A 23,457-nucleotide genomic window follows, 5' to 3' on the forward strand; every position below is an offset into this window, starting at 1 on the left:
CAATCGTAATATGTCTATAAAGGACTATAAGATAAGTCGGTTTTCCACGAAGAAGCCGTTTTTTTCAAGAAAGCTCCAGGCTTGTCAGGAACCCCCATTTTATACTTACCATTTCCAATCGAGACTGGCAAAGCGCCCCCAAATTCGTTGCCGTTTAGCTACATGGCCTTTGTAAAAACTGTTTTTCTTTTTTTTTTTTACAGAGAACACTAGGCACAGATTAAAGAGATGAGCGGTGAGGGTCTCTTGAGTACATGAGATTTGTATAAAAGCAACTGCTCAAGACAGGGGTTCTGAAAAACCTTACAACCCAGGGAAAAAGAGTTGCCTTTCTCTCTAGAGGCCTCGGAAATAATTATCGCGCACCCCAATCACCGACTATTCTTAAAATCAGAAGTAAAAAATAACTAAGTTAAGGCAATTGAAAAAAATCACCTTCTCCATCCTTTCCCACCTTTAATACACAATCACATCCAAGATAACAGCAGAGTGGAAACATTAAGGGGCGTGGGAACTAAGGAGCTTACACAGGGGCAGGAGATTACTAAAGTCCAAAACAACAATGACACCAAGGAGAGTAAGACCTAACTTCCATTTAAGTCAAGATCGGCCAAAGCAATGTGAGCTAGCCAACACATCCCCGCTGCTTAGAGACAGCCTTGGCTATTACAGTCGGAAGTTGGACCTCCTGGGGCTTCCTATCTTTATCCTTTTTACATAGGGAATTTAATACCTCCATCTCATTTTGGTACCCAGGAGGAAAAGAAGATCTCAGGCCGAAATTCTTGACAGACATGTGAGCAGAGGTCTGGAAGGTTGCCAGCTCCACTTACTATCATTTCTGCATCAGTTCTTTCTCTGATTTTCTAAACAAAACAAAACAACTTTTTAAAATCAAAACTACAAATTCTAAATGTTGAGCCAATCCTAGCTCTCAATAGCCCCAGCTACTCCCTCCAATCTCTGAAAGGAGCCTGTTCACCTGTTTTCAAAACAGCTCCTTCATTTTACTACCCTTTCACTAACCCAACAGAGCACAGTCACTTAAGGTATGTCTCAATCAAGACTCCGAAACAGAAACACCCAAAGGTTCTGTTAAGAGATAGTAGATTGTTTTTATTGAAAAAAAAAAAACTGCAAATGTGAGTTTCCAGTGTGCCTCATGACGCTGTCACTTTATTAATTAATTAATTATTCTCTAAATAACCTTGTGGGCAGCTCTGTTTTGTTGTCACTCTTCCATTTCTGTGGTGTTCTGGCCAGGTGGCACTTACAAGGCTTGCCTGTCAGTCCTTGGAAAATAAGAGACTAGATTGTGTCCCAATTCCCTATAAAGATGTGGTGTGTGTATATGCTTCCTATAGTGTTTCAGGATGCTGGTACTGTCTGGGTTCCTGTGATTTTGAAACAATCTGCCCAGCAATTCATTTGATAATACTTAATTACCACCTCAGGAGAAGGACAAATGTCTATTTTCTGTTATCTTCACATTAAGAAACATGAGAAACAAACCATTTTATAGCATAAACTCAAGCACATAGCACACACTAGTGTGTGTGCATACACACAGCTGGAACTGGTTGGCTTTCTAGAGAGCAGTTAGAACATTCTGGTTTGATTGGGGGTATTGAAGTAGTTTCTTAAGAGATGAAAGATAATTGTCAGGGGAAAACAAAATCAATCATACAAACAAATACCCACCCTGTATTGCCCCAAAGTTAGTGTGAAGGTCCCGTCTCTTATCAGCTGGGTCGGGGAATGTTTGGTTCATAGGCAGCGATATTTCAATCTACTGGTTCGTGTCAAAATATTTTTCTTTTCTCCATTTCCTGCTACTCTGGAGTTGAACTTGTTTCCCTCACTTTCTAGAGCTATTTGGAGGAAAAACAGTTGCATACATAATTGCTCCACAAATCTGTCCCCTCTCTTTAAAAAAGAAAAAAAAAATCTATTCGAGCCAACCCCTGTGATTTAGCAAGCTGGGTGCTGGTATTTTTCTAGTGTCACCCTCTGCAGCTAGAAAGTCTAGAATTTGAGGTGATTGTCGTAATAGTTACATTTTATCCTTCAAGAATACAGCCTTCCCTTTCCTTCATTCCTCATATTTTATTCTTAAGAGTGCTTCAGCCACGTAAGTAATAGATAGGTAAGTAATAGATAGGCTCTTATTCTGGATAGACCCTGCTCATTTGATTTAGTTAGCGCTCAGTCCCAGACATGTCCCAGGTTCATTTTGCACAGTCATCCGTTTCTGCCGGAGTTTCAGAGTTTAATAGCGTCAAAATCAAGTTTTGGGTACTCTCCCCAGCTCTTTTCTACGGTCTTTCTTCTTAGCTAGTGATAGCAGTCAGTCTTCTTTCTCCTTTTCTCCAGAACAATTTGTGGAGAAATCATCCTGTGCCCAGCCACTGGGTGAGCTGACGAGCCTGGACGCTCACGCGGAGTTTGGCGGCGGGGGCAGTAGCCCTTCCTCATCCTCTCTGTGCACTGAGCCACTGATACCCACCACCCCCATCATCCCCAGCGAAGAGATGGCTAAAATCGCCTGCAGCCTGGAAACGAAGGAGCTCTGGGACAAATTCCACGAACTGGGCACGGAGATGATTATCACCAAGTCTGGCAGGTAGTTGGCGTGGGTGGGCGGACACTGAGCAAAGGGTACACCTGCGCTCTTGGAAGCCACGGTTGGGAGCTGCCCGGCCGAGCACAGAGAGGTGGCTGAGCTCAGGGGTCTCCGCTTCTTACCAGTTAGTTCTCTTAGAAAGGTCCGTAAGACTGGAAATGAAACAGGGTCTGGCTGCACGACTCCACACACGGAGATGGGGACCTTGCCGGAAGCTCGGCAGCTCGGTCTTTGCTCCCACTCTGGCATTTTGGGTTCTGAGCAAGGCACGTGTGGCGGGCATTTGGCTAAAAGCTACAGAAGAAGGGAGGAGGAGGAGGAGGAGGAGGAGGAGGAGGAGGAGGAGGAGGAGGAGGAGGAGGAGGAGGAGGAGAAGGAGGGAGAAACTCCCGGTAATCAGCGGGAATCCTCCCGCTTCCAATGAAAACTAAGCTGAAAACCCGGATGGAACAACGTGAACGATGGAACTCGGAGTTGGACGGAGGCTAGGGCGGTGGCCTTGGAAGAGGGAGCGGGGCTACTTCGTAGAAAGGCGGGAGAGGCTGAGTCCACCAGCAGGTCGTTCTAAGCCCTGAGCAATTCCTACAGGCTCTCAGAATCTGATTCTACAAATCCCCTCCCTAAGGAATGCCCGGGATTTTTGGTGGGTTGAGCAACTGAGTCATCTCTGGTTGGGAGAAAACAAAACAAGTGCATATTTTTTTTCCCTACCAGTAAAGGTTCTTGTAGAAGTGGCATAAAATCATTTTGTGGGGAAAGACCTGTCTCTGTGGGCACATCTCTGAGGGTTCATAAACAAAACAAACCAACCAAGCAAGCAAACAATAAAGACCAAGAGTGAAATTGGGAACTGCAAAGCCGGTGGTTTTAACCTTTATCCTTTCTTCCCATTTCGAGCTGGCTATTTACAAAAAGTGAATCTGGCCTCTCTCTCTTTGTCAGGAGAATGTTCCCCACCATCCGCGTGTCATTTTCTGGAGTGGATCCTGAGGCCAAGTACATAGTCTTGATGGACATCGTCCCGGTGGACAACAAGAGATATCGCTATGCCTACCACCGGTCGTCCTGGCTGGTGGCTGGCAAGGCTGATCCTCCCCTGCCTGCCAGGTTTGTGGACTCGACTTTCTTGCAGAGTAGAGTGGTATTAATCTTTCTGATTGTTGGGAATTTTAAGCGAGTTGTTTTTAAGCACCGGACTCTGGGCAGAAAAGAGATTTTTAAGCAAGGACACCTCACGACAAAACATGTAGGTCAATCTTCAAGAAAGGTGAAGTTTATGCATGAAGAAAGGGTTACCTTTCATTTTATCTTTTGTCTTTAAACTCAGACATTCGTGAAATTTTAGTTTAAAAATGTGTTAGAAGTGTGACCTTTGTAAGATACACGTTTATGTGTAATATTTCTAATAGGCTACTTAGAGTCAGATTAAATAAATGTGCTGATAGTTGCCCTAAAATCTTTATGCAATAATACATTTTAGTAAATTGTTAACAGTGTGATTATATCTGTATAGAATAAGCATCATTTCAGTAAAATTGATTGGTTTCGACCCACAGAAGATTCACAGGTTTTAAGCATTTCTTCCCCCCTCTACAATTTTGATGGATAAACATAATTCAATAAGTTAATCTCCCTGTACTTTAAACATAACTAACACATCGGAGACAATTCAACTTGGTTTTTGGATTACTTTTGCTAATAATCTTTTTTTTCTGGGTGTACCCTGTCCTAAAAAGTCTCTAAACTTCTCGTTGAAGCATTTTATTCAAAGAAGCATTCAGTGGGAGTAGGAGCAAGCTGAGGTTACAGGGTTCTGTTTACAGATGTCCGTGTGGAGCAAGTAGCATGTGCTGGACTCCACTGTTTTGAATAAGAAAATGCACCTTTCATCACTAATTTTCGACAATTGATTGAAAGTTAGACCACACCCAAGCATTTATTTCAATGTACAGATTTAAGGTCGGTGGAGGTGTTTCAGAGAAGATGTTACACTTCTTTGTAACATCTTGTCTGTGGCCATTGACACCACAGACACAGTGGAATGTGGTACACGCGGTTTTGAAAGAACGTCAGCATCACAAGCAGAGATCACATCATTGGCCTTCCAGCCCGAAAAGACACCAGAAACAGATAACAGCGTCTATGGCTTTCTCTTCCTAAAGGAGACCTTACTGGGACAGCCACCTTCCAAGCCAGCATATTAAACAATTAGGACTAAGAAATACTTGTAGATGGCAATTTGTTCTTCTAAGCAAAAAAGCAATACTTCATACTAGATATTAAAATTGGTAGCATTTGGTGATTTTTATTATTGACTTCTGAAAGGCCAATTCAGTTTAATATTTCTTATGCAACAGCCCTATTACATAGGTCAGGCTGTACTCAAACTCCTACTTCTCCTGCTTGAGTATCCAGACTGCTTCAATTTCAATGGTTTACAAATGCTCAGGTTTCAGTTTCTCCTTAACACTGATTTCAAGGGGTCGGGTATGATTTGATTGGATTCCTAACCACGTTTCTATGCACACATTTGTTTTTGCTTTCTCTGGCCTTTCCTTTTCTCTAGTCTTTCCTTCTTATTTAGTCTTCATTTTTCTTCCTCTCTGAAGGTATGGACAAATGCTGCAGGCCAGCAGGGCTTCGGAAATATGACATGCTTGTTTATGTTTCTAATCTGTTCTGGTTAGAGAAAGAAAAGTGCCTACCACGTGCTATCTTAACTGAAGCATGTTTAAGCAATTGCTGGAATTTTAGGTCAGGAGGAGGGGGAGAGGGGAGGAAGGGTTTCCTGTATGTTGTTTCTTGTATCCTGGTTCAGCTTATTTATATTATATTTATTTATATTAATAGTAGATAAAAACCACAAAATGGAAACATTTTCAGATAATTCATGGACATTCCTCGTTGTGATTATTATTACAGAAAAGAGTTTGTTACATTTCTACCTGCACAGAAGTGGGACTTGTGAGGTTAGAGTGTTTAGGCTGCTGATACTTAGTGAGTTTCTATGAAACTTCTAAAGCTGAGAAGACTTTTTTTTTTTCTCAGACTGAAGTCAATGATTTCTAATCAGGAGGCACAATACTTGATAATATTATTTGGTAGTTTTAATAGGCACAGTATTATTCATGACCAAAAGTAACATACATTTCTATACAACTACTGTAATCTTTATTTTAAACAAGTTAATAGCTCTGCCTAATGTGATTATGGATGGCGAATCTGATAATGAACATGCCATCAATTTCTAGATCTTTTAGTAAATTGGGGTTTTAGGACAGCAGGACAATGTGATACTGATCAATAAAATGATTGTATTTATAAAATTGTTGCATCGGAGAGATTAAACTTGAGGTGCTATTGTATTCGAACTATCAAAGGATGCTTTTATTTAAAAGACAGTTATGAACACCCTCCTGAAACAATATAACAAGCACCGAGGAGGCATGTAAGGTTGCCCTGTGAGTGGGGCTGGACTCTCTGGCCCTGCCAGCCCCTCTGGACTGTACGCCTGGCCTATTTCACACATTTCGGCATGGGTACAGATTCTCAGTCTTTTTGTCTGATAGACTGTGGCTCAGACGTCTCATTCTTTACCCAAATATTGCCATGTGATGTTCATTTTATGACTTTCCCCTGCCTTTTTCCAACCAAACTATTTATAAATTCCAGCTATAAGGGTCCTGTGTAAAACTGATTCATAAATATCCCTGTATACGGGTAAAGGAATTTGTCAGGGCTGGTCATGTAGCGTCGTGATACGACATGAGCTTAGCACGTCTCAGTTCCAGAGGTCACTTCCTAGCACACAAACAAAAACAAAAGGAAAAAGAAAACAAAAAAGAAAAAGAAAGGGAAAATGTAATTTGTCTTGCGAAAGAAAAACGGACTTTTTTTTTCTCCTTCTCATGCATCTGTCACCTCACTCTGGTTTTGAAAGATTTGGTGGGGAAGACACGGGTTAGGATTTGCAAAGGGCTGTACTTAGGGCAAGAGCTGGGGTGAAGGAGTGCATGACCTTCACTGTGTGGGGGGCTGTTCCTCCCACACAGCAACTGATCGATAAACAATAGATTTTTCTTATCAAAGCTTTCTTGTTTAAGCTATCTATAAATAAATCAATTTAATAACCAGAGGTTCACTTAGCTTGTTAAAACACTCCTTTAGCAGGTACGTATAGAGATGGCAACAGAGCTGTATGCTGGTGTTTAAAGTAGGCAGGATGGTGGGCTCTCAGCTCTGACCTATGAACTAGTAAATATTTGCTGTGCCCTGTACCGAAAATTAGCCTGCCTTTGTATTTGTAAATTAAATTGAGTCACTTTTTAGTTTAAATAAGTTGATTTTCTAAAACTATTTTCTCACTTAAATTGTTTGTTTTCATTGCTTTACAATGATGCCTATATTGGAAACTTAGACATTACTGTGGCAGTTTTTTTTAAAGTACCTCTACCAATAAGATAACACATTTGATAAATGTAGACCAGTAGACCAGAAGGGGGAAAATATAAAAGAAACAACTCATCTTTGCAAAATGGCTTGCTCAGCAGATAATAGAAATTTTATTCATTACGCCTAAGATTTCAGGGACATAAAGAAGTACTTTCCAGTTACCTCAGGATTGCTATTTTAATAAATTCAAGGTACACGGGACGAATAAATGTCCCCCTTATATGATGTTTATGTGTTCCTTTAAAATCAAAACATTTAGGATAAACACTGATTTTTGTTTGTGTTTTGATCCAGGTTCCCACTTTGTAGCCCAAAGCTGGTCTCAAACTCTCAATCCTTCTGCCTCAGCCTTCTGAGTGCTGACAAGATGGATGTGTGCGCCAATACTCTTAGTTCAAGACAGATTTGTTTAAAGCATGCCCCAATAAAGCTCTCCAACACTCCGCAGGCTCTACGTGCATCCAGACTCCCCCTTTACTGGAGAACAGCTTCTCAAACAGATGGTGTCTTTTGAAAAGGTGAAGCTCACCAACAACGAACTGGATCAACATGGCCATGTACGTACAGAGCCTGGGATCCGCAGGTTGCCTTAGATGGAGTGGACATGTTATGTGAAATATCCCGACTCCACTTCCCTCTGCCTTTCCCTCTCCTCCATCTTTCTAACTTCCTGCTATCTCTTAGTCATTCTATGGGAATCCTGACTGTTTTTGTTAAAGCCGTTCATGGGGTGGAATGTGGTTCATTTGTACAAAGGGTCCAGGATTTTCTGTGCTAAGGACTCCCCAACACTATTGCAAATGCTATTTGTAACATAAAACAAAGGAAATGTGCATTTGGGGAGGCCAGCAAGCCTATTTTGGTGTTAAATATCCCACTTCTGTTATTATATTAATAATACTGCATAAAGAAAGTGGGATTAAGACTTCCTGTGGAGTCTCTAATGTGTGTTCTGAAGAGCGCATCATGTGAGGTGCAGCAGAATGCAAGGGCCTTATTTCCAAATAATCTACAAAGCTGTCAATCATGTAGCATGTTACTATACAGGACTGGGTGAAAGCCTTTTAATGTATCCATTAGGGACAAACAGAATGGGCAGGGCGATCTCTGCCTCAAGTTTATCTCTCCCCTTGGCATTCAGGTATCTCTTCTGAATGCTGCAGGCCTATCTGATAGCCAGAAGGAAAATGCCTCAGGTGCTTCTCTTAGAGGAAGAGTGTTTGGGAGATAGCTCAGTTCTTATGATCTCGAAAGCTTTGGATAAGGTCTGGCATTCTCAGTGACCAAATACACCAAACTGTAAGATAAAGTTGTCTCTTTTCTCCCTAAAAGGAACCCAGAGTGCCTGTGTGTCTCTCTGCAGGCTCAGTCATTGCTTGTCTCCAGGACTCCCAAGTTTTAGTTGCGGCTCCACTGGCAATGGCAGTTATGTGCCTTTTTGGGAAAGCTGCATAAGAGCTAAGACTGACAGTATCTGCAATTATGAACAAAGCAAAGGGTATGATGTTCACCTGCATCCCTGCAGAGGAGGCAGAAACAGGAGGAGGCTGACCTGGTCCAAATGACGTTTCCCAATGACACTCAAAAAGCAAACCAAACCAAACCAAAGCACATTTCATTTTGTGTCAGTAGAGTTCATTGTAGTGTGAGTTATGGGAAAAAGAGAGAATACAGCTCTGAGCTGAGTTGATAGGCGAATAACCACTGATGAAAGCTTCTGCTTTGTTTCTTGTTAAGGACCTTGCCTTCTGCTAATGTCCCTTGTTGAGGCATTGTCTTTGATGTGATCGAACATGTGTGAGTGTGTGTATGTGCTCATGTTTACACGTGTACGAGGTACGTCTAATCACGGACATGCATGTAGTGTCTTTTTTTTGCTTGCCTCTCTTCACCTTGTTATATTAAGATGGGATCTCTCACCAGACCAAAGCTCACTGTCTCTGTCAGGTTGACTAGCAAGTGAGCTCCTTGGATCTTGCTATCTCTGTCTCCTAGTGCTGGGGTTGCAGGTATACACAGCTGCCATGCCAAGCTTGCACATGGATGCTGGGGATTTGAACTTAGGGACTTTTGCTTTCAGGGCAAGCACTCTTATCCACCAAGTCATCTCCCAAGCAGCTCTTAAATAGAAATGTATATATAAATCCTCTTGTAGAAAGCTCAAGGCAGGCTTACATGCTCCTTTTGAAGGGATTATTTCTGTGTTTTTGCCTTCATTGTCAAAAAAGAACATTGTTTCTTTCATAATTTCTTTTTCTGGCTTGGAAATCCTGGGCTAATTATTTTAATTGTATAATGTCTCTTATTTTCTTACTAAGTAAGGCTCTTGTGACTTTAAGGCTTAATTTGTATTGGGTTTGTGTCATAGATGAAAATGGCTTTAAATACACAATCAGTGAGAGAGTTCTAGAGATGGTTTCAAATGGCTGAACTTGGAAGTGAGCAAAGGACTTGTGTTGGTGTCCCTGTTCTCATGCCCCCAGGAGACATTTTTTGCTTTCACAACTACATCAGGGTGACCAGGTTACCACCTGGTGACTGTGAGTAGCATTGGGGAGACACTGGGAGTGGAGCACCTGTTGTTTGACCTGTTGGAAAGATAATAGACCTTAGACCTTTTCAATGTTGGCATAATTTATCTTTAAAAAATAGAAAATGCTTTCGATTAGTGGGTCTTTTTGACACATTAAAATTTATGAACTGAGAGATTATTTGTAGGTGAGTCGTCAGTTCTGCTTTGTATGATTCATATTAAAATATTTTAGGTTCCAACTGAAATCTTTGCAGAGAAAAAGTACAATTTTTTTAAAAAAATTCATCTTGTGTTTTCTACATGTGAAAGTTTAAGAATTATTTGGGATTGTCCAGAAAGAATTTAGACTTCAATAGTAGATTATTCCCCCAGAATATAAATATTTTATCTTATCTTCAGCTTCAGGGGTAGCTGGATTTCTGGATTGTGTGACAATCTGACCTTGCCAAATTGTTTGGTTGTCAGCAGCTGCTTATATTTATTGTAGCCTTAAAACTTGTATGGTTTACTAATACCCTTTGTCATCAGAAGTAGTGTCCACTGACACTGAGAGAGATAGTTACTAGGCACTCTATTATTTAATCAGCTTCTTGAATCAGTTTGATGAAGGGTCTCTTCTATCACATATGTACTGTTTAGTCTCTGACAGGAACATCAACGGTTTTCAGGAAGGCATTTTCTTAGAAAACACAGCTTGCTCTTCTGTTAGCTTCATGAGGGGCACAGAGGGCTAGGAGTCTGAGGCTGTTCAGCTTTCCTTACCAAGGACACTGGCTGGGAGGGTTAGGAGTAGGAGGGGTGTTATTTAAAGTTTATGAGTTGAAGTATGTTTGTTTGTTTTTGTTTTATTGGTTTTGTTTGTTATGTTTATATGTGGGTGGGTAGGAATGTTACCTGAAAGTTTTTCTTATCTTCTTAGTTGAACATTAAAGGAATGCCGATAAACATGTATATTAGGAGATAAATATTTACTTCTGTTATTTCGAGTTGGCTCCAGAACTATGATCAAATCTTATTGTCTTGAATTCCTTGGAGGAAGTACATTACGCAGAGAGAAATGATGTTCTTTTTCAAGGCTTATTTTAATATATTTGAAAAAAAAATCTCTTTTTCCTTAGTTGTTCTTATTCTTGTGTGAGACCCGAAGGGCGTCAGGTACAAAAGTCATTTCCATTCAATGACTCAAGTTCAACTTACAGGTTAGAAAGATTGACAGAAAGACATTGACTATGTGGTCAGTTGTTCTCTCGTTTCTGTGGATATTAGTTCCAAGGTGTCTTAAATAGAGAAGCTATGGTCCAAATAGCTTATATAAAATGGGACACTATTGACATATAACTTCCTCTATATTGTGAGTAGTAGGTAGGCTAATCGTAATATCTACTGCAATGAAAATGTTATGTGAATAGTTATTAGTATGAATCATTTAGGGGATAAAGGTAAGGAAAAGTATACATCTTCAGTGTAGGCACAATAATTTTGACCTAGGGTATTTATTTATGATAGGTTTCCTCTATGTAGTCCTGGCTGTCCTGGAATTCACCATGTAGACCAGAGTGGCTTTGAACTCAAACTCACAGAGATCCGACTGCTTCTGCCTCCCAAGGGATGAGACTAAAGTTGTGCACCATCACGCCTGGTCCAATTTAAGGTTGTTTAAATTCACAGAGGCACCACCCAAAGATGCAGATGTTCACTGTGTATTAATTACGCTGGTATTTAGTGGATAGTTTGTAAATACCAATAGAAACTCTTCCCCCCTGCACCATATCTGGCCACATTAGCCAAGAAAGCTAGGAGTTCTTCAGCTGCAGTGTTTACATGGCAAGCATCACCTAGTGGTTCATGCACTGGTTACAGAGTGCTTCCTGAGACTGAGGATTTGCAAAGTGTTGAGGACAGGATACAGCTGAACCCCTAATTCCAAAAAGGCAGAGCAGCTTTGTACATTTAAGTAGCTGTCTGTGTATTAATGGAGACAAGTGGGGGGGGGCATTTTATACCTAAAAACAAATTATGTTCAGCCAAATGTGTGATAAGTCATGCCTGCAATCCTAGCACTCATGAGGCAGAGGCAGGAAAATTGCCAAGATTTTAAGACCAGCCTGGGTACAAAGTGAAACCATGCCTGGAAATAAACAAATCACTGAGCAAACCAGAACAAAAAGAGTTGTTTTGCTCATTTTGTATACTGATAAACATTTGTATTGTAATTAAAGGATAAATGAAAATAATGCTTTCTTAGCTGCCTTTTAAACTAAGATATATTTATCATTGTTAAGAACTTGCAACTTTTTGTAACTACAGAATGGAAGATGGTCATGCCAGTGATTAAAATTTAGTTTCAAAAGTGATTGGTAGTAGTCAAAGAAGTTGTCACAACACAGGTCATGCTTTTGAGTCCTTCTTAGTTCCTTTGGACTTTCCAGGGATTCCAGACTCTGGGAGCAAGCTGTGCAGATAGCCCAGCAACTAAAGGGCACTTGCTGCTGTCTTGAGGATCTGATTAGACCCCAGCACCTGTATCAGGCAGTTCTCAAATGCCTGTAACTCCAGCTCACAGGAATCTAGTGCCCTCCTCTGGCTTCCATGGGTAACTGTGTTTGTGTGTACAAACAATAAAATTAACAGTTCCTTTATTCTCACTCACTATGGCCCTATGATGTTAGCACCAGCTTTTCACTTGACACTGTCTAGAATGGGGAGGTTTGCTCACTTAGCTACGATAAAAGAGCTAAGGAGATCTGAGATTTTAACCCATGTCTGTCTAATACAGTATTTCTAAATCACTTTACTTTTTCCTCTGTAAATCAGAATATGGCTTCCTAGAAAATATTTTTATTTAGAAAACATAAATATGCATTTTATGGTGTAACTAAACTAAAAACCCCAAAAACTATTTTAGAAGACTTGTTGTTGTTAATTTTAATTAATCTATTTCATGCGTTTGAGTGTTTTGCCTGCATGTATATTTACCAAGGTCATACCTAATGGCTATGTGGAAGTCAGAAGTGAAAGATGGTCTCAGGTCCCCTGGACCTGGAGATATGGATGGCTGTGAGCCACCACGTGGGTGCTGGGAATAGAACATGAGTCTATAGCAAGAGCAACAAGTGGTCTTAAGCACTGAGATGTACTTCCAGTCCCCCTTCCCCCTTTTTATTAATTTTTATTATCCACCCACCTATCTATCTATCTATCTGTCTGTCTGTCTGTCTGTCTGTCTATCTATCTATCTACCTACCTATCTCGATAGATCTATTGATCTATTATCTCTCTCTCTCTTTCTCTCTCTTTGTGTGTGTGTGTGTGTGTGTGTGTGTGTGTTTGCACACATTCATGCCCTGGAGCAGGTGTGGAGCTCAGAGGAAAACATACAGAAGTCTGTTCTCTCCTTCCATCATGTAGCTCCCAGGAATCAAACCCAGTCTGTTAGACTTGGAGGCAAGCACCTTTAGCCACTGAGACTTCTCACTGGCCCAGTGCTTGATTTTGAAAAATTAATAAAAGTCGGTTCAAGGAGATGGATACGTCAACAATATGCCTGACACATAAACAGGTGGGCCTGAGGTGGGATGCCTGCACTGATGTAAAGGCCGAGTTTCAGTAGCAGGGCTGAGCCGAGTTTCAGTAGCGGGGCTGACAGACAGATCCTGGAGCCCACCACAAAGTCTGTTTAGCAGTGAGCTCCAGGTTCAGTGAGGGACTCTGTCCTGTAGAAAGAGATTTCAGGAAACATCCAACATTCACTTCTGGCCTCCACGTGCATAGGCACATGTGCTCACACAATCAGGAGGAACATCTACAGAAAGACATTCGTGCACACACACACACACACACACACACACACACACACTAGCTAATACACAGAGCATACCCTCTGAATGGCTCCTGCCCCCCATCATTTTAGAAGGCAGCTCATATAATTTGCAGTTGTCCTGGTAAAATGTGGTTCACTGTGATGACTCTGTTATTGTGTGAAAATGACTTGACAGAAGAAGGAAACGGTTGGTTCTAATTTTAAAATTGAACTGGAAGTTGTAGATTAGATAGAGGAGCTAAAGAAAACTCAGGACTTCTCTTCTCTTCACTTTAGATAATTTTGAATTCAATGCATAAGTACCAGCCGCGGGTGCACATCATAAAGAAGAAAGACCACACGGCCTCCTTGCTCAATCTGAAGTCGGAAGAATTCAGGACGTTCATCTTTCCAGAGACAGTTTTCACAGCAGTCACGGCCTACCAGAACCAACTGGTGAGTGGGCCCTTGACAGTTCAGCTGCTGCACAGGGGTTTCCAGCACTCCAAACAGAAGTTGCTTTGGAGAAAAAGCACATGAACATGGGCCTCTAAGAATGTACAGAGCATCAGTTTATCTTCCAAGACCTTTATTCTATAGTGAGGCTGATGGTGGCTGATCCTTAACCCAAATCCACCCAGTGCACCTTCTGCAGGCGCCCTGTAGACAGCTGCTCAAATTGTTAACACTTGAGACACTTCTCAAAACTAGCTTAGCCACAGCCTTAGGATAAGGAAAACGGTGTGGGTGTGAATGTCTCTTTAACTAATAAGCTGCAGTCCTGTATTTAATTGACATCAAAATATCCAGTTATAATGTCAGGTTATATTTTTCTTACTACTCCCAGTCATGCTCTGTATTTCAAACTTGAGCATTGTTTTCTGGCTTAAGATTTAGTCTTAATAAATACTGATCAACGTCTCACTTAGGCCAAGTGCTGTTAGGCACTTGCTTAAACATTTTCTTTTCTCTTGGTCAGCAGAAGGTTCACAGGTTTGTAGCAACAGTAATGCAGAAAGCAGAGGAAGCTGAGGGGAGGAAGGAAAGACTGAGCAATTTTTCGGTAGTCAAAAAAGCAGGAGGTAGAATTCTTTTGAATGTGTGTAGTAAACGGTGTTCACACCTTTAGTTTAATCAACAGCTAGGCTGCTCAGAGCGCTTCACCTTGCTTATGTTTGATTGGCTATAAGAAGCTAGGATGCTGGCCTGTCTCTTGTCATGCAGTTAGTGTGTTGTCCATTCTGCATGGATACCAATCAGATGCTGCCTGCTGGCTGAGCATCCAGCATGTGTCGGTGGGTCAGGCAGGGGAGATGTAGAGGCTCTGGAAAGGCAGAGGAAGCTGACAACACAGGTAGTCCTGAGTGAAGAAGGTGGAATGTCCAGAGAGAGTGGAGAAGGCTCACGTGCCCATAATTTCTACATGACCTTAAGGTTTATTTCACAACTACCTCTGCCATTTCCTGCACTTGTAAGCTGCGGCTAAGAACCAACCAGACTATTTTGGGGGATTGCAGTGAAACTCAGATGTGATGATGTGTGCAAACATGCCTTGGAAATTCCGAGATTGGACTGTTCAGGAATACCAAGAGTACCTATCCACACTTGGAGCTTAAAACATCAGTGATAAAATGCCAGTGATTGTGCCATACAGGTGGGTCAGCAGGTAGAGACGCATGTGATCCAGTGACCTGAATCAGATCCCTAGAACACACACACACACACACACACACACACACACACTTAAAAATTTGTTGGCATGTTTGGGGCATGGTTGCTAAGATAAATCAATGTATGGTTGTTACGTAAATCACCTTATTGTCTAAACAAAATGTTATCTCTTTTGATCTCCAAAATGGTAACACAAAAGGGAGAATTTCAGAAAACATCCAAGTGAAACTCTTTGAACACACCAGAGTCTGTAACACCCTCCAGCCCTGAAGATCTGGACCTTTAAAGCTGGTCTCACTTATATTCGAAAGCACTGGGGAAATGGGTCTCATGAATTCAGAGAGGATCCTGAAATATTCTGCTCACTCATACTAAGGGGTAGTTTTATGATAGAACACTAGAGGTAGGACACTTTGAGAAACCGTGTTGCTGTTTTGGGATGAAATAAAAACTTGTCATACAGAAACATTCAATGCTGTTTTCAAAATTCCCTCTAAGAGGGAGGGGCCAAAGCTGGAAAAAGTAAATTACAAGTGTGTTTGTTTTTAAAACATGAAATGTGATGAGTTTGAACAAATAAGGAGGGAAGTTTCTATGTGGAACATTCTAGATTTGTTTTAATGGCAGAGGAGGCCTTTGGCCACCGTGCTTAGATTGCATAAGGAAGGAAAGGTTTGGGTGCTTGCTATTGCACAAAGCACCATCTAAAGGATGTTTTCTTTTCTAATCTTTACAGGATATTATCCAAGCAGAGAAATAGCATTTTTATTATGCATTACATAGCTGGGAAATTGAGGCATGAGCTCCATGAGTCAGTGAAGGTGGCATGCTGTGCGCATCATGGATTGTTTAGAGCTCTCTACCTTTGAGCTTAGTGTCCCTTGTCAGGGGGAAGAACTTTTCTCTCAGCTTCTGGCTCTGTTGGATCCTTAGGCCTTTCTTCGAAGGGGGATTCAAGATGTTATCTTTCCCCCAAAGTACTCACTGTTCATCTTCTGTGTAGGGCTGTGTTCACACCAATATTGGTGAGCGTAGCATAAGAGTTATCATCCTCAACTTGAGGGTTGGCTGGACCCTCTTCAGCCAAAAGATACCAGGTGCATTAATGTACTGATCTCACTGAATTACTTCTCTCATCGAACTATTTACTCAGAAAAACTTCAGTGTTCAAAACAAAGCCTTAGAAGGAAATGGTTGGATGAATCTTCTGTGCCCTCCACCCAGACTTCACAATGAACCTTTTCCAAATTTGGTTCAGTCTGTTCTGCTCCGCCATTCAACACTAAGGTTAATCTCATCTACCGCTCCAGCAAGCGCGTCCCCACGGTGGGGGGATTATTTTCATGTCCATATTGCCTTTGTCACAGTTCAGAGGATTATTAAGTAGAAACACTCCTTAATATTATACAGTAGTCAGTCCATTTGAATTGTAGTATTAACTAATAATATCCATTTGAATGATAGTCTCCCCCCCACCCCCAGTTATAAGCTTCAACTAAAATTCGTGGTCTAGAACGGTTATTTTAATTAAAAAAATTCTTCCATATTCTTCTCAATTATCTTATTTAATTCTGACATTATCCCAATGGAAGTCCTGTGAGTGTCATTTTGTAGATAATGGAACTGAGGCCCAAAATGGTAGGACATGCACCCAAGGCTACATCTGATAAGTGCCAGACCTGTCAAGATGGTTTGATCTTCTGGGTCTTTTTGGTGGCATTGCCAGGCCAACAAAGTAACCACTTCCAAATGCAGTCAGTTTGAAAGCTGAATTTGAAAATGTTACTATACTAAATAAGTTAAAATGCTAACTAATGCAGATTCAAACACTAATTACTCCTCTCACTAAAATTTGTCTTTATAACTGATATTACAACTGGGTTCAAAATTTCATCCCAAGAACCAGTCGATCTCTGATTGCATCATAAGGTATAATAGGATTAGTGGACCATCAGTGCCAAAGAGCCCACAGTAGAAGCATCTTTCTCAATAGATCCCTGACTTTATTTCTGTAATCCATCTTTAAAACAGTCTTTAGCATAAAACCATCCATAGCTGTGGTTTGGTATAGCAGGGCAGTTGTGCAAATGGCTGATAAATTTTCTTCAGTAAATAACACCAAAACAGGTTTCCTTAGAAATCAGTTTGGGAATTATCATTTTTAGTCTTCTTGACAGACCTCTAGGCCCCCTGGAGCCAACTGTGTTTTCACTGCCCCACTATATGTATTAATTTTCCTACAGTAAACACAAAGCAAAGGAAAGACGTACTGTGTGTGTATATTGTCAACACTCTAAGTTTTCTGTGCAGGAAGAGCTAAGAAGGGAGGGAGGAATGATTTAAAAGTTCCCACTTGGGCCCATTTCTCTCCATCTTAAATTTTTGATGTGACTGTTATTTTTATGTCTGCTTAATTCAAATCAAAGTTCTCCAAAGATTGTTTATGAGTGTGTGTGTGAGAGAGAGAGAGTGAGTGAGAGAGACCTTCTTATTGAGACTAGTAGTTTTATTTAGAATTAATGAAAATGGGACCTTCTTACCTATTTTTTTCTTCTGCTTTTTGCAAGGGATGATTGCATTTCTTTACATTATTAGATAAATGCTAAATACATTACACTTTCAACAAACTATTTTATAATTTAAGATTTAAAGGTCATGCGTTGTTTTTGAGCCGGCAGATCATTGCTGGGGAGTTGAAGTGTAGGTCAGGTCTCATCTCTAAATGCCTTTGGTCAGATCTTTTCCTGATAATTGGAGAAATGGTCTCCAAGGGCCAATTTTACCTTCTGGCTGAGACCCCAGCTGGATTCAGAGTTCAGTGCTGTGATAGCCAATAACAACCACTGTGAAGTCACCCTTCTCTGCACAGCTGCTGGGGTCAAAAATCTGCCCTGCAACTGTGCATGAGTTTACTTATAGATGCAGCAACAGTAAAAAAAAAAAAAAAAAAAAAACCTTTCTGGTTAGCATATGCATTATGCTCTGTGTCACTGGAATTATAGTAAAACATGTCCTTGCATGTACTTGAACATATAAACTGCAGGATACATAATATATATATTATGTATATATTATATATATATTATATATAATATATATTATATATATATATATTCTCTTCTACAAGTGAGAAATATTTGAAAACATAAACTGATTTGGGGGCTGGAGAGATGGCTCAGTGGTTAAGAGCACTGACTGCTTTTCCAGAGATCCTGAGTTCAATTCCCAGCAACAGCATGGTGGCTCACAGCCATCTATACTGGGATCTGATGCTCTCTCCTGGCATGCAAGTATACATACAGATAAAGCACTCATAAACATAAAATAAATAATAAAAACTGATCTGGGGCATGCTAGAGAGATGGGCCATTGATCAAGAGCTTTCATTTATTGCTCTTGCTGAGCACTGGGGGTTGGGTCCCAGCATCATGTCTGAAATTTTTTAACCACCCCTAACTCCAATTTTAGGGATTTGGATGCCCTCTTCTGGCCCCTGAAGTTACCCACACACATGTGGTAAATATTCACCTAGGCACACACATACACATATAAGTCTTAAAAAAGGGTTTTAAAAAAGCTGTCTCTGGTTTTGGAACAAACGGTATTCATTGGCTGATTCTTTTTTAATTCTCCCGTTATTACAACCTTCGAGAAGGATGACATAGGTCAGCAGCATTGCAGGCTTCAGACTCCCTGTGCTGGAGTTGCACGGGTCCATGTGTACAGGTCCAGGTGTAGCCACTTCCTCTCTTCCCTTCTTATAGCCCCTTTCCCCACTATTCCAAGTTTACAAAGGGAGATAAGACTACACCTTCAGAAGAAAGTTTCAATATTTTAAATTTAAATACCATTATCTGACCGTTTATGATCTGTTATTATCTAGAATGTGAAAATTATTTAAAATTATTTTACAGCCAGGTGTGGTGGTACAAACCTTTATTCCCAGCACTCAGGAGGCAGAGACAGACTGATCTGTACGAGTTTGAGACCAGCTTGGTCTTCATACTGTGTTCTAGGACAGCCAGGAGTATACAGAGACCATGTCTCAAAAAAAAAAAAAAAAAAAAAACCAACATATACATACAATGTGTGTGTGTTTTATCTTGAAATAAGAAAACAAAATAGAATGCTTTTAAGCAGCACACAGTTAGCCTAGTCTGTAAAATCATTAAATCATAATTTGTTGGTTTGTTCTTAATATACAGCTCCACAGCTCCTCCTGGAATTCCTTCTGAGGTTGTCTGCTGGGTCTGGAGTTGAGCTGAGTTGCACGAGGTCGATCCTCAAGTTTAACCACAGTCTTGTGCTACTGTAGTCACTGAGGATAACACAATCACTACCCCTGATTTATCTGGTTCTTTACCCCTTCTCTAATGCTCAAAACCATTTCTGGGTTTAATCAAACTTATCCATAGAGAAAGAAAACACTGCTTAACTGTCTTGCATTCTTTTTCTAACTAATGCTCTAAATTAAACCATCATTGCATTTTATTAGTAAGTCTAGATATACAGGGGACCATGTCCCATTTCAGCTTTTCTGAGGCTTGAAATTATATAAAGATATGGAGAAAAAAAAGCTACCATTGACACTACTGAAGGTTGTAAAAAGCAAAGTTTAAAAATATTAGTGGTAGATAATTTTAACAATGAAAGCTAACTCAAAGACATAAAGAAACCCGTGCTCTATTTAAATCATCTCCAGACACTAAGTTATGGCAATAATGTTAGACCAGGGACACATTAATTGACATGCATTTCTCTACTTGTATCAGGGCACTGGACTTACCTTATTCAAAGCCACTGAACTTTAACCCTGGAAATATGAAAAGCAAGTACAATTTTTCTAAATCCCTCCCAGGACAAGACTACCATCATAACAAAGACACTTCTTTCTGTTGCATGATTTACATGCAACCAAACAAAGATTGTTATGGTTCACATCAAAGAGAAAAGGCTTCAAGAACTTTGGATGTTAGCTTCTGTGTTAGACACACCATCTGCCATTGTCTCCAGACAATTTTAAATACTGGCCTATTCAATCTCTTTTCAATTTTAAAATGTGCTACTTTGAGCAAGATTTGCCTTTGTTGTTTGGTCCCATAGTTAAGATTTTTTATTTGGGTTTGAGTTGCTGTTAACATCACTACCTTGCAATGGACACGCTACTCCCAGGTCCCTTCACAGGGTAGCTCTGTATTTCCTCCATAGCATTTTATGTTCTGTTAAGGCAGAGAGCAGGTATCCCTTACCTGGTGTTACCATGCACCAAAGCCAACAAATCTTCAGTACATAGGAGCTGGTTTCTGCTTCACAGCCTGCTGTGTGTACAGCAAAGGTGTGATACAAAGGCTCTAATGGGTCTTTGTGCGTTGACAGTAATACTGTAAGACTTGCAAATCCCCTTATGCAGATACTTAATACTGGAGACTGATTGTTACTAGAAAGCAAATGTTTCTACAGAAGCACAGCTATTAAGTAACACTGAACAGAAGGCTGTCAAAATAACTGATTTGATTCTAATTTAGTGAAATTCTAACAAAGGAAAATGGTAGTAAGTTTATATTTTGAAGGTTTCATTTCCTGTATTTATGTAAAAAATGTCAGTTTTAGCACAGTATTGGACATGGGCTATTATTGTCCATTTAGTCTGCTTATCTATTATAGCATATAGTTACATGCTCATTAAGTTAACTGTGAGATGCTTCCAAGTCAGAATGACACAGTATCATTGATTTCAGTCTTCATTCCCTGACAACACACATATTCTACACAGTTCTCTCATCTGGGTAGTTTTTTCTTCCCCAATTGAACCCTAGCTTTTCTCTAGTATTTACAATCTAGTTTCTTATCTACCCTTGCCTGAAAGGCCACCAAACCTTTGCTATCTCAGTCATGGTCCAGTGTCCCTGTGAACATGTGTCTCACTCAGACCATTTCTCATGATGCTTGTAGACACCACCGTATTATTGGAGGCTTTGGGAAATTAACAGACTAGTTCTGATTCTGTTTCTTTGACCTTGGAAATGAGATCGTTTTCTGCCCATTCTTTTCTTTCTAGATAACCAAGCTGAAAATAGACAGCAATCCGTTTGCCAAAGGATTCCGGGACTCCTCCAGGCTCACTGACATTGAGAGGTAATGAGAATTTTCTGCTTGCTCTTTTGTCCAGACAAGATAAAGAGTGGATTGTAAGAACGTGTTCCCTTTAATGCCAATGAGTTTCGATCTTCCAGTCCGTAGTCTCTGTCCCTTCTCTTCTAACCACAAACTCCACTATTGTACAGCTCGTAGCTCTTGAGAACAGCTGCTTTCAGATTTCTCAAATACTTGATTTCGCAGCAAAGAGGTTTATTTAGGTTTTGCTGTGATCAGATATGGGTCCTAGATATAATTGATTGTCCTGTCTTATTGATTGGCACTTTCCAGGGAAACGGACACTTTATAGCCATTTGGCTTCAGACGGGATATATTTGATAACAAAAAATATAGAGGTAGTTTGGGATTTTGAAACAACAAGATGTAATTTAATTCAGGGTCACACAATTTTATCTGTAAAACAGACTGACATTTTGAATAGGAGAAAAATCAAATCTGAGGACCTGTAAGAAGAAATAGTTCTGCCTATGAAACTTACGCCCTTCACGATGATAGTTGTTCATTGTTGCCTGAGATCACTGAGTGATTGAAACCCATAGTTTTAGCTCAATATGAATGCTGAGATGTATTTTCAAGGAGATTTGGATCCAATGGTTTATTTATATTGTTTCTACATGCTTACAGTAAATGTCCATCCTTCATCTTCATACGAGGTCTGTTACATTTAGTGATGGGTGGAACACCCCATAGGCACCAGACCCCTTACTTATTGTACCTTCTGATCTTGGTGTGACTCTCCTGTCAACTGCCACACAGTTCTGATATTCTCTTTATTGCCTACCACATGGGCTATCTGACCATGGCACTTCTGTCCATCTTGTTTTGGCAACTCAAATGAAAGGTTAATTATGTTTTAGCAACTTCTGTCTGATTCTTCTTAAACCTGCCTAAGTGATAGCGTGAGTGGCTGGTATAATCCATGGAACAGATGTAGAGGCTGTGTCAGGAGGCAGAGAGTTTGGTTTAAAAAAAAAAAAAGATTAATTGCTGGAGAGTCTGACAAGAGGTCAGAGGTGAAATCAGGGAAGCACCTGAGGCTAGTGGATAGACATCTCTTGCCAAAGTTTCAGAGAGCAGGCTTGTTGGGAAATTATGGATGGCGACATTTATAAAAGCACACTGTAAATCTAAAGTACAAAAGTGTTTCTGAGCCTCTCATCTTAGATGAGCCTTGCGTCTAACCCCTTAGACCCGGTCTGAGCAACTTCCAATGGTCTTTGTGAACTGATTTTAGAACAAAAATAGCCCTGCGGTTGCACACACGCTCATGAGATAGGAGTACCCAGCCTGGATGCCCTTTAGGACAGCAGATTTGATAATGCATGTGGCCACATTTCCCAGTTATCGAATAAGCCTGCTGATGTGGGCGCGCTCACTTGTACGTGAAGCTAAGTGGCTCGAGATGGTCCTCAGGCCAAGGGAGCACTCTGACGTGACTAGCTGAAAGTTTGCAAGATGACCTAAGTGGTGTGAAACTGGCCAAGGTTTTGGATTTCATTTCCAGGTATTTAAGCCTGGATTTTTCCTAAATAGCCTTTGGGGATGGGACAAATCAGATCAATTGATCTTTAGAGACCTAAAGAAATTAAATTAGTCTGGAGTCAGTTACTGCACTAAACCACGTAGTAATTGAATTGTTCCTTGTAACTGATTGAAAACAGCCCTATCTGTAACAATCCTGGGAGCTTTTCCTCAGAAGAGATCTGAGAGGAAAACACATTTTTTTATGACATGATGACAGATACTGCATTTTTCAAACCTAACTGAATATGATGTAATAAATATGTGACCTTAATGATTTTAAGTTTCCTGCTCTAGATTTATAACTCACTGTACGGGACAACCAAACCGAAGTGCCTTCAGGATGGGACCCGTGTCCTTAGACTGCAGCGTGGCCCTTTTCATAACTGTCAGCACCGGATGCTTTGTGAAGCGTCATAGTTGTTCTAGATATGTGTTTAGCAGGCTCTACTTAGATAAATGTGTCCTATCTGTCCTCCCTGCTCTGCGTCTTTGTGCAGGGTCAGAGTTCTCCTAATCTGTAAAAGAAAACTCACATCCTTATCACATCTGGTGGCCAGCTAAGAAGTGCACTGGAAAGCCTTAAGTGATGACTTAGTAGAAATGAATTTCTAGCGTTTTAAACCAGGGAAAGTGTTGCTGGTTCCACATAATAAGTAGCCTAGGACAGTTTTCTGTTGACTGCTTATTCTCCACTCCTTC

The 23,457-nt window shown here is 40.5% G+C and overlaps 1 protein-coding gene across 1 annotated transcript in view; it reads left to right on the forward strand.

Annotated features, from left to right (window-relative positions):
* The window catches only part of Tbx20 (T-box transcription factor 20), a 53,225-nt gene that overhangs the window by 6,205 nt on the left and 23,563 nt on the right, over positions 1-23,457 (forward strand). Inside the window, exons 2-6 of the mRNA XM_034510496.2 lie at positions 2,374-2,623; positions 3,566-3,730; positions 7,524-7,632; positions 13,705-13,863; positions 21,137-21,213. Coding sequence (XP_034366387.2) covers positions 2,374-2,623; positions 3,566-3,730; positions 7,524-7,632; positions 13,705-13,863; positions 21,137-21,213 — 760 coding nt within the window. The remainder of the gene's footprint in view (positions 1-2,373; positions 2,624-3,565; positions 3,731-7,523; positions 7,633-13,704; positions 13,864-21,136; positions 21,214-23,457) is intronic.

Source organism: Arvicanthis niloticus, chromosome 8, assembly GCF_011762505.2.
Source record: "Arvicanthis niloticus isolate mArvNil1 chromosome 8, mArvNil1.pat.X, whole genome shotgun sequence".
In the NCBI taxonomy this organism is placed as follows: domain Eukaryota; kingdom Metazoa; phylum Chordata; class Mammalia; order Rodentia; family Muridae; genus Arvicanthis; species Arvicanthis niloticus.